General features: G+C 51.0%; 5 protein-coding genes across 6 annotated transcripts; 3 read left to right on the forward strand and 2 right to left on the reverse strand.

Moving 5' to 3' along the window:
• Positions 1 to 1,049: 1,049 nt before the first annotated feature.
• On the forward strand, positions 1,050 to 3,176 carry HMPREF1120_04697 (uncharacterized protein). Its single transcript, XM_009158834.1, has 2 exons — positions 1,050 to 1,339; positions 1,404 to 3,176. Exon 2 carries the CDS (start codon positions 2,590 to 2,592, stop codon positions 2,989 to 2,991), a length of 402 nt encoding a protein of 133 aa, XP_009157082.1. The 5' UTR covers positions 1,050 to 1,339; positions 1,404 to 2,589; the 3' UTR covers positions 2,992 to 3,176.
• HMPREF1120_04698 (uncharacterized protein) lies at positions 2,507 to 7,296 on the reverse strand. Its single transcript, XM_009158835.1, has 4 exons — positions 6,561 to 7,296; positions 6,203 to 6,264; positions 5,722 to 6,149; positions 2,507 to 5,665 (listed from the first exon to the last, which is right to left on the reverse strand). The coding sequence occupies exons 1-4, from the start codon at positions 6,757 to 6,759 to the stop codon at positions 5,428 to 5,430; spliced, it is 927 nt and encodes a 308-aa protein (XP_009157083.1). The 5' UTR covers positions 6,760 to 7,296; the 3' UTR covers positions 2,507 to 5,427.
• Positions 6,577 to 11,612, forward strand: HMPREF1120_04699 (glycosyl transferase). Its single transcript, XM_009158836.1, has 3 exons — positions 6,577 to 8,863; positions 8,921 to 10,003; positions 10,057 to 11,612. Exons 1-3 carry the CDS (start codon positions 8,483 to 8,485, stop codon positions 10,924 to 10,926), a joined length of 2,334 nt encoding a protein of 777 aa, XP_009157084.1. The 5' UTR covers positions 6,577 to 8,482; the 3' UTR covers positions 10,927 to 11,612.
• On the reverse strand, positions 11,437 to 13,761 carry HMPREF1120_04700 (the record flags this gene model as incomplete). 2 transcript variants are annotated; one of them, XM_009158837.1, is made up of 4 exons in its annotated part: positions 11,685 to 11,829; positions 12,108 to 12,269; positions 12,365 to 12,762; positions 13,234 to 13,305. In XM_009158837.1, the coding sequence occupies 4 exons, from the start codon at positions 13,303 to 13,305 to the stop codon at positions 11,685 to 11,687; spliced, it is 777 nt and encodes a 258-aa protein (XP_009157085.1). The 2 variants fall into 2 exon arrangements, with proteins under 2 accessions (XP_009157086.1, XP_009157085.1); XM_009158838.1 differs by having other exon boundaries at positions 11,437 to 12,269; positions 13,234 to 13,761.
• On the forward strand, positions 13,727 to 15,411 carry HMPREF1120_04701 (enoyl-CoA hydratase). Its single transcript, XM_009158839.1, has one exon. It carries the CDS (start codon positions 14,239 to 14,241, stop codon positions 15,070 to 15,072), a length of 834 nt encoding a protein of 277 aa, XP_009157087.1. The 5' UTR covers positions 13,727 to 14,238; the 3' UTR covers positions 15,073 to 15,411.
• The last annotated feature ends 379 nt before the right edge of the window (positions 15,412 to 15,790 follow it).

Below are 15,790 nucleotides of genomic sequence, written 5' to 3' on the forward strand. Positions count from 1 at the left end.
TAGTCTTAAGTCGTCGATTACGTCTCCTCTTACGCTCTATTTCTAGTGCGTAATACTATAGTTAAAATAGGAGTCGATAAGGTATTACCGACCTCGGCACCTATTAGAAACTTTCGAGCCTATACGGGCGCTTTTACGCGTATTTACGGCCTACCGTATTCTTATCTCGTTACGTAACTACTGCGAGAGGACGAAATCCTTAACCTAGACTACTTCGCGCTTTACTAGCGACTTAATAGGATAGAAAACGTCGATAATATGAATCTCGCTAACGTAATATAGCCACTAATTGTTATTCCTCGCCCGCGAGGCTTTAACGATACTATATAACGAGAGTTATTATAGTTTAAACGCGTCGAGCGTAAACTAGATCTACGGAACCCTTTAAATCTCGTCCGACTATCTACTAGGCGATCTCCTTCTACGCTAGGACCCTTCTAGCGACAACCCCCTCGACGAGAGCGCTCGGCGTCTCTAGGAAGACGAGATTCGATAGTTAGCGTAGGAAGAGGAGGCTCTATAACGGTACTAATAAGAGTAATAACTAGCTCGATAAGAGGTTAAGGAAGAGATTCGATACCTAGGATAAGTGTGTTTCGACTAGTATAGCGATTTAAGGTAAGAGCTCGTTTACTAGGCAGATATACGGTGAAAAGCTCGAGTCTCTAAGGATTTAGTGGCTCCTGCTATACTATATAGCTATAATAACATTACTTTTATACCCTATTGTATTAAAAATAGCTCGTAAATCGACTCTAATTCGAGCGTAACTCGTATAGCCTAAATAGCGCGCTGTGATTAGCCTAGGCTTGTTTATTGATATTTCTAGCTATATTACGCTCGAATAGGCTTAGCGCCGCTCGGCTTAACGATCCGGCTAATTATAGTCGAGTGCTAAGTTTTATGCGAAATAAAAACAGGGGGTACGCGAACTGGCTAATCAGGAGCGAGTGGGTTAACGCTAAACCCCTGAGGGTTTAGCGAGTATGCGAAATAAAAACCCAGGTAGGCGAAATAACATTCGCCTAGATTCCCGCTCGAACTATCCACTTCAGGAAATCTTGTGCCCCTCAGCTTTTGGCGCGGATAGTCAGCCTTCCCATACCTATCTCTCATCAAACTCCCTTTCCGCGATATCACCTTGCAAACGCCATCGAAGCTGTGTCTATTCTCCGGTAAGGCATCGCCGGACATACTTTTGCTCAGAGGATTAAGGCATGCCAAGTCAAGTACGGGTCATTGATGAGTAACACCAAGCCTTCCATGTGCTGTGCTTGCTTTTCCAGGCTCAGAGACCAGATAAGGCATCCTGGCCTGGACCTTATGGAGGGACAAGCCTGTGAGCACACCTCATGCAGTACATTGTGACATTTTGTGGCAAGTAAGGTAAGCTGATCATGCAGTTACGGCTACGATCAAAACGGGACCAAAGAGTCTTCACGGCCAAGTAGTCATTGTTGAATGAGGATTGAATTTTCATTCTATCATGATATGGATCACTAACCCCGACCGCCGCTATCTCTCATGCTACTTCCAGCAAGGTAGGAGCTTGTTCATTCTCCCAGCGAGCCTCATTGGCGACAGCAGCCATGATGCCTGATCCGCAGGCAATTCACCGCTCGCTCGTAGTTGTCACCTACGCCATTGTTCGAGAAGTGTCGCTTGTTGCAACTCTCAACGCCATCATACTTTCTGGTGGTCGTGTCCTCTAGGACAGAGATCGTTCGATCTTCGCTCATTCAGCTGACCCCCGGCAAAGGCTTGGGCTCTTCCGGTTTTGGGTTTGGTTTCTTCGGTCCGCGGTTTACTGGAGACATGTTCAAGAAGAATATGTCGAGTTGGTTTTGAAAGATATTGACTGGTGATATCGTGGAGGCTGATTCTCAATTTGGACTTGCTATGATCGTGGTCGAGTTGGGTATGGTAATGGTATGAGAAGATTCGATGCTGATATGACAAGGAAGAGAGAAACATTTATATCTGAGAAGGACATACCTTTGTTTGCGCTTCACTGGCAGTGGTATTCGGCACTGGGCAGTCTTATATCACTGCCTCAGTGATCAAGATCCATAGTGCCACTTTGGATGTTCACTCAGCGAGCGATACTAGTAACCAACACTGCCTAGGGCAAGGCAGTCACCAACAGAAGCAGGTGCGAGGCAGACAACGAGAGACGGCGACACGCTTCTCCTCGTCTGGAAGAGGAGCGCCATCATCACCATCAGACATCGTCGGAAGCTGCCCTTCTAGTTGGACTGGCAGTGGAGTGATATTCGGCACTCACCAATATGCGCAGCGAAACACCGTGGCCTCATTCCCCCAAGACACAGTTGTCCAAAGTGACCGATCTAAACTCGGGACATGCATCTACCAGCACGTTCGTTGGCCACCTACCTGGGATTTCATTCGACATGACAATGCAAACGTTCCCACTGACATACTAGGCGAGAAAAAGCATCAAGCTGGGCCAGGGGGTTTGATGAGGCTGTCACGAAGACCCTCCAATGTAAGTGACTTATTTTCTCTCTTCGATATCAAACACCAAGCCCTTGCAGCCTCAATCAAGCATACATTATAGTTTCTGCGGAAATGGGACGTGTATGTCAAAACGAGACAACATACTATCCCGAAGGCATCATGGCTTTTGAAACGGTGTCGTCTGCAAGCTCAGGAGATGATTGTTTGGCTTTCAAATATATCGCTTGCAGTTCTCCTGGTAATCTGATGGCCATCTACCTTTATATGGACATCGACAAGAGGAAGTACAGTACAGATAGTCTCTCTCTCTTCATGGAGCATCGTCGCGGATATAATTGGTACCTGAGAAAACTGACCGGGACAGCACGAGGTCGAGGCCATGCGATCTTCTGCTTAAGGCACCCTGCTTCACTTCATCCCTTTTTCCCAGTGCTCACACACTCCTGTGGTATGTCCGCGGGTGTGGTACTTTGTTCATTAGTCCACAAGACGCAACAACGACAGCACGGATGAAGGCAGATCCCATTGGCAGCCAGCAAGTCGAGTCGCGTTGGGAAGCTGTCCATCGTCGCTCACTGAACTGCAATACTTTGTATGAACAGAGTTTTCCAGGCTCCGGGGTTCACCTCCGCGTCCAGAACTATTCATAACTAGAGTTTGTTGGGTCCCAGTATCGCACAGTACTACTAGTATCATAAACAATCCGTAACCTGCAGCACTTGTAAGGTTGACAAGGATACCTTAGGTCCCCAGTAACAACAACTTTTGCCCAAGAATCTGAACTGCAATATTACGTGTTCGAGTCGTGGAAAAGACTTCTTGACCGCCCACCCGCGATACCAAATGCGATGCCATTGACCATTGACTTAGCTGAGCCGTGCATGAGGTACGTCCCAACAACGGAAACCTCCATGAGGCTCCCTGCTAGTAGTACCACACATCAAACCCATAGGATTAGAGAAGGGTAGAACAGAGCAGGACTTGAACTATCGGCCTGACTCGGAGAATGTTGAGCGATCCATGCAGGCCTCTGGCTGCTGCATAGAAGATGGGCATCTCCAGAGAACGGCCCCGGCCAATGATACTAGTAGTAAGTCGCACAAGTCTCAATCCGAGAGAACCTACTTGGAGAAATGGATGAATTGAGGTTGTTTCGATGCATCGAGAGAGGTAATCAAAAGGCCCCTCGGGCCTTTCAGCTCGAGATCCAGGCACTATGCGCCGCGATGGCGGTCAAGTCAAGAGGGTGTGCGGGAGGAACACGAGCTGGCTGTGCCGTGTAGGTGCATTCTTAGAATCTCTGCGCGCGAGCAGCAGCAGATGGAGGTGTATGTCTGTCTGTCAGCTTCCACAGCCGGGGCGATTTAGGCGGGGATGGGTCGAGAGAACAACACACTGCAGCAGGCCGTGGCATCCATGAACATCGATACACCGTCTGGTGGTCGAACCAGACCCTTGCTTCGCCGCGTCCTTCACGTTTGCTGGACTTGACTTAAACCTGCCGACAGTAGCACGCCTACCGATATTAAGCTAGGTACTATACAAGGATCGCCCTGTCTGTCGGGTCTGACAAAGCTGCCGTTGCATATTCAAGTTGCACTTGATAAGCGGATATGGCGATGATAGGCCCAAACATCCGGGGACTCCAGGCCGGACATGCACATTGCAGATAGAATTTGCCTCGGACGCAATTGCAAGGCGAAGGAGATGCCTGGCTGAGCTTGGGACCGATCATTCCATTCTCTCACGGACAGGCTGACTGACCAAGCCCAGCCCAGTCATCGTTAGCGGTGCCAGAGATGTTGGTGGTGTCAAACTGCTGCGGATAGATCCCAGCCATCACGGGCAATGCCAAAGATCTGCCAAACAGCAAAATCATGGCCCAAGCGTCCAAATCGTGGCCAGGAGAGAACGTTCTTTGGCTGGAACAAGCTTGTGCCTCCTACTGCGTCCAGATTCTCAAGCTGTGCGCCTCTCAATTACGACGTTCGAGTGCACATCATCATGCTGCCTGTTGAGAGTGAAAGGATACTCGAAGCTGTTTGATCAACGGCATAAGCGAGAGTCGACCAAACGACTGATGTTAATTCTCATCAGCAAACCGGATCTTTGCAGGGAATCGGTTTCAGCAGGCCTCGGTCATCGAAAGCCAGCTGCTTCTGCCACTCTGCCCGTTGCATTTGCGGCGCCTGTTGGAAGGAGTCGGAAGTTGGCATATTTGAACTTTCGGCCGTTTGGTGTTATGGTTCCAGCATTCGCTGGCTGTGACTGGTGGCTTCACCTTGCAGGTATGTCCACTTCACTTTCGCCTGCAAATTGCCGGGCTCCCACTGCAAATCGCATGTCTCACTTTTCCCATTACCCTCAGTATCGAGATATACAGTACGTTATGATACAGTGTAATAAATATATATGTGCCAGTCAATCGTGTGCTATCCGTCCAAGGCTCTGCTTCTCCGGATGGGTGGAGGCGTACATCCTTTCTACTGCAAGTCGGGGCCAGCCAACATAGCCGGTCCCGATGCCGGGATAATTTCCGGGTGGTAACTGTTACATGGAATTCGACCAGAAAGAAAGTGTTTAGGAGCACGGACATCGAAACCGAGGGCGCTTCCAGGACATTGCTGCGAGGCGACAGGACGCGTGGCCTTGCCTGTAGTGCGTAAGTCCTGGAGACTCGTACCCGTATGCTGCCATTGACTGCTCTGTGACCGTTCCGGCTGTATCCCGGAGCACTGAGCCACAGATTGTGTTCTCTCCTGTAGCCTCCTCTGGGGCGGATCGGCCGCTCCAACATGCACCGACTCCTGGTGGCTTTGCATCCTGCATGTGGATGGCTGAATTTCGTCAATTAATTTCCGAGGACTGGTCGTCAAAGGTCGTAAAGGTCCAGATTGTGACAAGATGGTTGTATAAAATGGGGTATAAACTGGCGCAAGCATATGTTCATCATTTCGGGACCACCTCCATGCTCAAGTGTGAGTTATAGAAAGTGACGTTGGACTCAACATAGAGGGCTTCTGATCCGAAAGCCATGTATCCGAGGTAGTCGTTCACAGTAGGACCGCCCAGGCCTGTCAGTCCTTGAAGTAAAGGCCCAACATCGGCGTAGAAGTCCTGGACGGTACCACTGGCAACCCATGTAAGGACACTCTGCTCCAAGCTGTTTTGCCCATAGTAGAGTGAGCTGTGAAAATGTTAGCATCATCTACCAATAGCAGCAAGGACAAAGGTAACCCATACAAAGTGGTGCCATTGATGTCTTGGGTGGCAACGGCGCCTTTAGCCAAGCCAATGGGTTGTGTAGCCGCACCAAATGCAGCCAGCCATATCATGACTTCGTATTTGGCCGCGTTTGTATCGGTGGCGTTCTTGGGATCGGAATCCAAAAACATATCGATAGCCACGTTGGAATTCAGATTGATATCTGTAAGAGCAGCCGCATTGGTGCTGTCCGGCTTATCGTCGCCAACGCCGTACGCCCACCTGGCCTCGAAATCGATCCGGTCAACGTCTTCAATTTGGATTGGGAAGACTTTTTCGGCATCAAGTTTGATGTTGGGGAAGGCATGGACGGGCTGGGTGTCTGGACCTTGCGGGAATTGCCATGTGATCGACCATTCCGGCGCTGTAGTATTTGTCGGATACGTAGCGTTGTTGAAGGACGTGACCTTGCAGTCTTGTTAGTTGCAGCCTCGTTGAAACGGAAGCCTCAGGCACTCACATTCATACACAGAGCACCACCATCCGTATAATCATCGGTAATGCCCCATTGGTTGGGATTGACTAGAATACAACGTGCCGAGTCAGCAAGCAAATTCGTGCGAACAGTGATTGGTCTGTGGGAGCGCATGGAGAGTTCACTTGCTCGCTAGAGCAGGGCCCGAAGATTGTGCACCAATGCAGCTGCACCAGCACAACATCCTTGCATCGGGTCGGCGTCAAAGCGCAGGCCAGGCCCAAACAGTGATAGTTCAGGAACAAAGGAAAAACCTTGACGCCCAACAATGTCAAGCATGACAGGGGGCCCGATAACTGCTCGCCACAAACCAAAAATGCAGATCGGGATCCGGCGCACTCACGTGTGTATTGCTCCCCGTTTGTATCCGGTGTGATACCGAAGGCGATTTGACAATAGGTGGTCGTCTTGATACCATTGTTCACAAATGGCCGCGGCAGACCACGAGACTCTCTGAAAGCCTGTAATCCCAGCAGCACACCAAGGGTTACTGCGATAGGCAGAACCAGGAATCCATAGCTGATTATGGATTTCGCGCCCATGATTGCGAGAGCTCAAGGGCGGAGTTGAGCCGCAACTGCACGGATTGATGAAAAGCAGAACTCAACAGAAACGCAGCAAACAAGTCGGGAGGAGAGAAATCGACCGTGATGGCAACGGCGAGGTCTATGAGGAAGAAAGCAAAGCCGACGATCGAAGGCGTCGGAAAGAAGGGAAGCAGAGAAATGAAAACGAGCCCGCGAGCCTCGAGTCTCTCTGGCCTGGGCGTGTCCCGGCTGGTCTGAGCCGTCTGCGGCGAGTTTGCAGTTTGCCAGGTTTTTGCGTGGACCGTGATTGTCGGCACACACTGCAGGGGGACGCCGTGTCCCGTCTGGGCGGTGATCAGAGCGGCAGCTTCGGGGACGTCAGTGATGTACCATCGAGCTGAAGGATTTGAGCCGCCGATTGGAAGCCTGCGGAACGACTCTCAAACACCACATTGATTATTTTGACCTTGTCAAGGGGGCCTCCGGGTCACGGTGGAGGCTGCAAGCCAGGGGGAGAGAAGAAAAAAACCGGCGGGCGACAGCTACCTAACATTGTACAGAGGCGCAGCTGCGCAAGTGGCGTTGGGTCAAGTCTCGTGTGCCTGAGTCTACGCGGGTCCTGACACAGACGCTAGGCGGGATCAGGCTATGGATGGATCAGACCAAACCAGCCCGGGCATTACACTTGTTTCTCGCGTCTTTTAGCTCCCGTGCCTTTGTCTCCCCTTCTCTACCCCATTCTCGACCAAGGCACAACAGATCCTGTTCCAGCCTTGTGAAAAGTACCGTACCATCCGCCGGCGCAGCCACTGCCGTGGGCGCAGTTTGGCCGAGTTTCACCATGTATGATACGGGCACCAGGTGCGCGCCATTATTACGTGGTACTAACCATCCCCACCGGCTCTAAATTTGTTTTCCCTCCAAACCTGCATTCCACTCTCGCATATTTTCCCCTACCAGCGCAGTCCCGGCTTTCCTGCTCTTCAGCAAACCGCTGCCACTGGCTGCCGGGCCTCCATCAGCCCATGTCCGTGATCTGTTTCCGCTCCATCTTGTCTTCCAAGCTTTCCTTGGCCATCCAGCCTGCGCTGATAGTGAAAGGGGCGAACCAGCATCGTGAGCGGCTCTGACCGGCTGGGACCACATTCAAGGTCTCCAGATCGTAGGAGCCAATTCCCTGCCGAACATGTACAAGCCCGTTCAACTGGCCGGCGACCTGTGGTGGCCAGCATACTACTATCAAGCAATCCACTTCACAAGATGCTATGACATGATAAGGTCGTAACACAGACACCCGCCCGGAGCAAGGCCAATCCTTCGCCTCAAACTCTGACTTGTCCCGCCTCGTCCATCCCGCCGACGCCTTCGAACTTTTGTCACCTTTCACTTTCCTGCGCAATTTGCCTCCCCTTACCAACCTTCGTTTTTCTCCCATACCTCCTGGTAGTAGTAATACTACTGTTCTCTGCAGCTTTGCCCTCTGGGGTACGGAAAGTCCTTTTCGACACGCTCGTTTCTCTCTTTGTCATTCGCTGTCAGTACGAGCGGGAAAGATTAATACACACACAACACTACTTCCCAAACTCCATCACTCCCAGTGCTCGGGGCGGAACATGAAACGCGGTGCCCAGTCATAGAGCTAATTTCCCTGAATCTGGGGCCTCAATCTGGTCAAAACAATTCTGTCTTTGCATGACCTCACCCCACGAATTCATTCCTTCCCTCTTGAATCTTCAAGATGCCTCTCACTCGCAAAAACAATGATCACAAGAGGCCGGACCAACAATACCTGCAACCGATGACAGAGAGCAGAATGTCGGCCGCTTCGTCCACGACCTTGAACGAAAATTACAATGCGTACCTCGAAAAGCCTCCTCAATCAACAACCAGTGTGCATCCGGTTTATGGCAGCTATCGAGAAAATATCCCATTGACGGAGCCACGAAGGGGAGCTCCAGACTACCACAACAGAACACTTTCAGATCTGGTAGTTGGCGAGAGTACACAAACCAGCCCTCTTGAGCCTCCTAGTGGCACCTTTCCACCTTTTGCTCCCAGAACGGCTTCCTCCTACTCGGAGCTTGGTGCAAGCTCACCGTATCCGACGTCCACCCCATTTGTGAGTTGATCCCATAAGCTGGGCATGGTATAAGGAACGCATACTGACTAGCAACAGAGGAGTCAAGAAACGTTAAGACCTCTCGTCCCGGATGCTCCTGCCACGTACCTGAGTAAGGATTGGGTCAAAGACGGCTCTATTGCTCGATTACATTCGAGAGATGACAAGGAATTTCTGTCAGGCTGGAAGAGATGGTTGTATCATTGGTTTGCGCCGTTACTTGCCCTTACCTCGCTGGCGCTGTATTGGCTATACTTCGGTCTCCGAATCACCTTCGTCGTCTCGGCTCAGAACAGATTCGGCGCGCCATTTCCTCTGGCCTGGACATTTATTGCCGTCGAAATCACCGTGGCTATACCCATCTTCATGCAAACTTTCTGGTCACTGTTTGTGCTGAAGAAGCGGAATCGTCCCAAGTTGAGGTTGATTGGCAATGATGTCCCAAAGGTCGATGTCTTTATCACTTGCTGTGGTGAGGACGACGATGTCATCCTCGACACTGTCCGGGCTGCCCTCGATCTAGACTATCCCGCTGATCGTTTCCGCGTTATTCTCTTGGACGATGGCAAGTCGGACGTGCTTAAGACTTCACTGGAAGACATGCGAGAGACCTTCCCCAACCTCTACTACCGGCGCCGCCCCAAGTTTCCGGGAGTTCCCCACCACTTCAAAGCTGGAAATCTCAACTATGGGCTGGATGAGGTTCACAATTTGCCCGGTGGTGCCTCTGAGTTCATGGCTGCCTTGGATGCCGACATGATCCCGGAGCAACACTGGTTGCGAGCTGTGATGCCTCATCTCCTTCTTGACCCGAAGGTCGCTTTGGCATGCCCCCCTCAGTTATTCTACAATGTTCCCAAAGACGATCCTCTTTGCCAGAGTCTCGACTTCTTCGTCAATGTTGCGGAGCCGGTCAAAGATGCCTTGGGCGTGGCTTGGTGTACCGGATCTGGTTATGTGGTACGAAGAGTCGCGCTTGATCAAATTGGTGGCTTCCCCTGCGGTTCTTTGGCAGAAGATGTGGCCACATCAACTCTTATGCTTGGAAGAGGCTGGAAGACTGCGTACGTTCACGAAGCTCTGCAGTTTGGCACTGTCCCTGAGGACTACGGTGGTCATCTCAAGCAACGGACGAGATGGGTAAGTTTGCCAAAAAGCTGAATTTTACAAGACAATATCTAACATTCTCCTAGGCCATCGGCACAGTCGACACTGCGTTTAAGCTCCGCTTTTGTCTATGGGGTGAGAAGATCAAGGAGATGACCTTTGCGCAACGAGCCTCGGGCTTCATCTACGCTTTTTTGAGCTTGTTCAACATCTTCTTGTCGCTCTCCATTTTCGCCATGCCCATTGTTTTGATCTGCAACAAACCGCTTGTCGCTTACTCGACCGAAAACCAGCTTCGATGGCTGATCCGAGCTTGTTTCGCCGCCACTGCTTGCAACCGACTCTGCGAATTTGTGCTTTTCCTACCATCCGGCTACGCCACTGGACAAAGAGGAAGTCGGTCGCAGCTTTGGATGAGTCCGTACATTGCTCTTACGATTATCCGATCCTTCCTCCTCCCTAAGTGGCTGGGTGGACAGACTCAGGCTTTCAAGGCGACCGGCTCGCTCAAGTCGTCTTTGAATGAGAGAGATCCAAAACACCGGGCACCGATGTACCGACGCGTTTGGACCATTTTGGTTAACTACCTGGCCGGCTTTCACGTCGCCTACGTCTACTTCGTCCTGGTTGCGGCTACTCTATCAACATACCGATGCTTCTTGGAGCACGGACTGCGTGCCAAGCTTGTTGCCCTCCTTACCCACGCTTTTTGGCCACCTCTGACGTGGATCATTGTCTGCTCCTCTTTCTGGATCCCGTTCACATACGCCGTTGACCCTCCTTCGATGCCTGACAGGGAAGAACTGTTGATTCGGGATCAGAAGACTGGGGTTGCCCATCCCACCCCGCAAAGCAAGAAGATTGCTTATCGAAGTCAGAGCTTCCTCTTCGAGGTCGAGTACACTGTGACCACTGTCTTCACGGCTTTGATTTTCGTCGCAGCTTTCTTCTACTGAAAGAGCGCACCTCAAAAGGCGTGGAGCCAGATTCACACACGCATGCACAATCATGAGAGAACGAGCGTCACGGCTGTGTCATTCCTGCACATTACAAAGCATTCACGGGCCCGGGTGTCCGGCGCGTCCATTGCACAACAGCCGGCGAATTTTATTTTTTGTTGCTACTAGTTTTGGAAAAGAAAAGAAAGAGATTTTGTATAAATTTTGAAAAGAAGGGGGTATACACACGCAAGGGTTACATGCCAGCCTTCGTTCCATGCAATGCGGTGTGCATGCAACGCGGTGTGGACCTTCTGTATTCATTGGAGTTTTCTCTAAACACCGGGGTTTTGGAGAGGTGCGCTGGCTGGGCGAGGAAGCGGGCTCAGCATAGATATACACATACATACATGCCCATGGGAGGACGCTGTTCACTCAGGTGTTGTGGATTCCAAGGTCTGGGGCTTCGGAGGTAATGAAGGCACGGTACATTGAAACCCGTTCGTGGGGAGTGTCAATGAACAGGGCGAAGTGGAAGTGTTGTGTGCTCGAGCATTGGAGCCTTTTGATGAGAAATATTTACTTGCTATAGTCGGCGAGAAGGAAGTCTCCTCGGTGTTGTAGAAACAATTGAAACACGAATTAAACAGTGAAAAACTTTGAGTCAAGAACATTTGTTGCATGAGAAGAATCCTTTCACAGTGCTTGAAATTTTTGCTGTTTGCTGGACATTGTTCACTAGTAGGCTGATAATAATCCTTAGAGCCTTGCCTTCTTCAAAGCTTAGCTTGTGCATTGGTACTGGAACCAATGCCCGCTACTGCTCCGCCTGGTGTGTTGGACACAAATGAACCTCCTTCCAGTTCTTCCCATTCGGTCAAAACGGTCTTTTTGACTTGCATAAGAGGTCCAGTGGCTTTACTATATTGTGAGGAAAGGTGGTGGTTAGTCCAAGTTAGGTTCAGTAGGCAGGCAGGGGGAATGCAGCATATCTCTCTTTGCTTCAATAGTTGGGGGAAAAACCAACAACAGACAACGATGCTGAGGATGGTCGGAAGGAAGGAAGGAAGGACGCCGGTAGAAATAGACGAAACATGCACCTCCACAAATAAAGGGTGCTTATTTTTATTGAAAAGAAAGACCGAATGACTGAATCTTTAGCGGGTTGGTGGTGGGTTGAAGGCAAAACTTTAACTTACGACATGGCTCGAAACTGGGTAGTTTTGCCGTGCGCGGCCAGCGCCGCGAGATCCTTGTACCGTTCAAACAAAAGAACTTCGTTCGGTGCCGTCTTCGGCCGCGTCATGACGCTGTATGTTAGGGTCGTGGGTTCGTTTTGTTCGACCCAGGAACAGTAGGTTCTGAAGATAGGTCATAGTTAGTTCAGTTCGGCCATACTGGATTGATACAATTCCCAACGGGATTGTAGTGGACTAGCGTAAATTCAGCAACTCACCCGAGGACATCGACAAGTTTGTCTCGAACCCCTTCGCCGTCCTTGCATACAAATTTTGCCAACATGACGACTCCGGCGGGTCCTGTCTCTGTTTGTGCTCTGCGAGCCACGAAGCCCGCGGTGGGATACCATGCGGTCAACTCGCGTGTGAAGAGACCTTCACGCTCAACCTGGGCGAAAAACTCTGTGTACTCTGGCGAGGATTGCACGGCCGTCAGGGCCGATGGGTGGGTGAAGATTTCGATCAGGCCGATTTGGGCGGAGTGGTCGGCCGGAGAGGTGTCGACTCCGCGCACGATGGCGCCTTTGCGGGTCGCGGGCGTAATGAGACTTCGTGTCGTGCATTGTGTGGATGGGCGGCGGAAGAAGGGCGCAAGGGAGGAGAGAGAGTCGAGGATCTGGGATATGCAGAAAAGTGTGAATGGAGTTTCAGTGGTTATATATAGTTGGTATTGAATGGTACAGGGATTTGGATTGAGGGGTCCCGGGGGTATAGGTATTGATCAGAGAGTATGGATGGTATCTGTGGATGTTCCGATTCTGAGAATTGGAGCCAGAGAGATAATGGGCGACGGTTCAAACGCTCGATGGATGGATCGAATGAGGTTGGGGTTAGAAGGTATCTCAAGAAGGGTCTGGCGACGACATGGGCGGTGACTTTGTGACTGACTAGTACAGTACGTCTTTGTGGGCATGGTGCATGTAGCAAGCAGGCTCTGAGGGGAGGCATCTTGTGGACCCAGAAAGAGGAACCTCCTGATGAGTTTGAAGTGGAGGGGAGTAGCAGCCTTCTTTGCGGGTATGATGGCAAGACAAGGCCGTAGTTGAAAAGGGGTAGATTGGCATAACGAACAATGAGACCGACATACCTTCTGTTTATCTTCCGGCTTCTTGGGTCGAATTGTGACCAGCAGCGCTATACTCTTGGCTTCAGAAGTCATGGTGGTTGGATACCTGTGCTGTCGCTGTTATACTTTTGTTGGTGTTGTATGCAATGTTTGGTTCTCAATCCTGATCGTGCCTAGGTAGTGTATCTTGTTCCGCTTAAGATTGAAAGCGAGTCCCTGATATTTCCACAAGAGACAAATGTACACAGCGAGTCCAGAACGAGTGATATGCAGAATTAGTGATGGGCAGCAGCCGTCTTTGCAGACGGCTACTCCACGGTTAACGAGGTCAGCCAGAAAAGTTTCAAGGATTATAATCATCACTGCCTCGGTACTCGAAGTCCTTGCTGCGCTTCCTGTGACCAAGGCGTTATCGACATTGGAAACGGATTCCTGGCTTTACGGAAGTGTGCTGGTATGACACCTCAGCGACATAGATCATTGAAGCATATGGTGCATCAAGTGGTAGCTGAGGCAGGAATCCCGTGAGGCTGGGGACGTTCAAACGTGAAGGTGTACAATCTAGAGTGATCTTCCCGCCGAATTCTAATCTAATCTGGGGATCGTGGAGTCAGCTGGACCTCGGTTGATTTCTTCGTTTCACGTCCCGCCTCCGCATCTCGTTCCCATCATTGAGCTGACCCGGCCACTCATCACTGCGTGGGCCTTCAGTCAAACTGTTTCGAGGATACGTCCGGCCTGAATGATGGTAAGACATTGTGATTGACTGCCGAGGATTCTTTTTCCAATATCTCTGCCTCTGTCCCTCGCCAGTTGTCTACTACAGCCGGATGAGCAAGAGAACACTTCGGAATCCTCCTCACTTGATACCTACAACCAGGTACATTTAACTATCGAGGCACGCCAGCAAAGGCCCCTTGACGCAATAAAACAACCAACCTCCAGAGCCCTCAGCGGCTCTTTCGGCTATCTTGATCCTGCCTCGAGTAACAAAAACACTTCTACCCGCAACAACCACAACCCACCATGGCATCACCCGAGGAAGCAGTGCTCTACCGCACCGAAGGCCGCGTGGCCATCATAACTCTGAACCAGCCGAAGAAACTCAACGCCATGAACCAAGCAACCTACTACCGCATCTCTTGTCTGCTGCGTGACATCGCAGCAAACCCAGACATCAGCATCACCGTAATCACCGGAACAGGGCGGTTCTTCTCTGCCGGCGCAGACGTGACGACGACCAGACCAGGCGGCGACTCCGGCGCCCACAAGGACCAAGTAAGGAACGACATCCTGCGAGGCTTTGTGTCCAACAACCTGGACATCACACGCTCATTCTACACACACCCCAAAATCCTAATCGGGGCCCTCAACGGCCCCACGGTCGGTCTATCTGCTGCACTCCTGGGCTTTTGCGACTTTGTCTATGCCGCTCCACATGCGTTCCTCTTGACTCCATTCACATCGCTCGGTTTGGTTTCCGAAGGCGGCGCCTCGATCGGTCTGGTCCAGCGTCTGGGCCTGCCCAAGGCCAACGAGGCCCTGATCATGTCGCGGAAGATCCCGTGCGACGAGCTCGTGGCCTGCGGATTCGTCAACAAGGTGTTTTCGGGCAAGGACCAGAACGACAGCGACGGGTTCTTGAAGCAGGTGTTGGCCGAAGTCAATGATAAACTGGGCGACCATCTGAATCAGGAAAGTCTGGTCAAGATCAAGGAGTTGATCAGGCGGCCGTACCTCGAGACTTTGGAGGCCCAGGGTGTCAGGGAAGTCATGGAGGGAATGCAGCGGTTCGTCAGTGGTGCTCCGCAGGAAGAGTTTAGGAAGATTGCCAGTGGGCAGAAGAAACATAAACTGTAGACTCTGTTACATGAGGAATATACATACTTGTGTTGGTTGGTATGGTCCAAGAGGGGCAGATGCGGATCTGCGGAATCTCATGAGTTCGGCCATCATTACGTCGCTTCCGAAAAATGAGATTCAAGGTACAGCATGCTTGTTGAGAATACTGGTATGTAGTTTGCCTTGCCCTTCGCAATGACCTTCGTAGACTCGGACGACAACTTGAATATAAGCCCCCCTATACCCTCCTTGTCCGGGTCCAGGATCTTTGGCACTACTCCCATGACCTGGATCTAACAGATTGGACCGGATCGTATTTGCTTCCGTAATCATTTGTGCTTCCAAATCGAGGTCAGGGTAACTTACAGATCACGGTGCTGACACGATCAACATGTCATACTGTATATGGCGGCGAGACTTGGGTGTCGAAAAGCAGCAATCTCCTACGGCTCAAGATAGAATTGGTCCCCGACCAGAGGTAGGTTTGCACCAATCCGTTCTCAGGCTGTCATCGGAAGTATCTCCTATTCAGGACGTTGCAGTTTGCTCCCTTAACCCTGGTCGTGACCGGTTTAACCATCTTCATGTTAGGATATTTGAGATAGGTTCAGAGTTTGTCGACTATTTGCGTTGTTATACGCAACGGGCCAGTTGAGCAGGGGATGCCAAACCTACGTTAATAAGCTGACAATGGGCTTCAGCTGAGTGTGCTTGAGGCGGTAATGTATTCGCATCA

The sequence above is a fragment of the Exophiala dermatitidis genome (genome assembly GCF_000230625.1).
Source record: "Exophiala dermatitidis NIH/UT8656 unplaced genomic scaffold supercont1.4, whole genome shotgun sequence".
NCBI classification, from domain to species: Eukaryota; Fungi; Ascomycota; class Eurotiomycetes; order Chaetothyriales; family Herpotrichiellaceae; genus Exophiala; species Exophiala dermatitidis.

What these genes read in the sequence shown, in the direction of transcription:
- HMPREF1120_04697 (XM_009158834.1), top strand. Translation starts at nt 2,590, where the DNA reads ATGGGACGTGTATGTCAAAACGAGACAACATACTATCCCGAAGGCATC.
- HMPREF1120_04698 (XM_009158835.1), bottom strand. Translation starts at nt 6,759, where the DNA reads ATGGGCGCGAAATCCATAATCAGCTATGGATTCCTGGTTCTGCCTATC. An exon ending in GTGGTGCTCTGTGTATGAAT is followed by an intron (nt 6,150 to 6,202) that starts GTGAGTGCCTGA and finishes CAAGACTGCAAG; the next exon opens with GTCACGTCCTTCAACAACGC. An exon ending in GACATCAATGGCACCACTTT is followed by an intron (nt 5,666 to 5,721) that starts GTATGGGTTACC and finishes ACATTTTCACAG; the next exon opens with CTCACTCTACTATGGGCAAA.
- HMPREF1120_04701 (XM_009158839.1), top strand. Translation starts at nt 14,239, where the DNA reads ATGGCATCACCCGAGGAAGCAGTGCTCTACCGCACCGAAGGCCGCGTG.
- HMPREF1120_04699 (XM_009158836.1), top strand. Translation starts at nt 8,483, where the DNA reads ATGCCTCTCACTCGCAAAAACAATGATCACAAGAGGCCGGACCAACAA. An exon ending in ATCCGACGTCCACCCCATTT is followed by an intron (nt 8,864 to 8,920) that starts GTGAGTTGATCC and finishes GACTAGCAACAG; the next exon opens with AGGAGTCAAGAAACGTTAAG. An exon ending in TCAAGCAACGGACGAGATGG is followed by an intron (nt 10,004 to 10,056) that starts GTAAGTTTGCCA and finishes ACATTCTCCTAG; the next exon opens with GCCATCGGCACAGTCGACAC.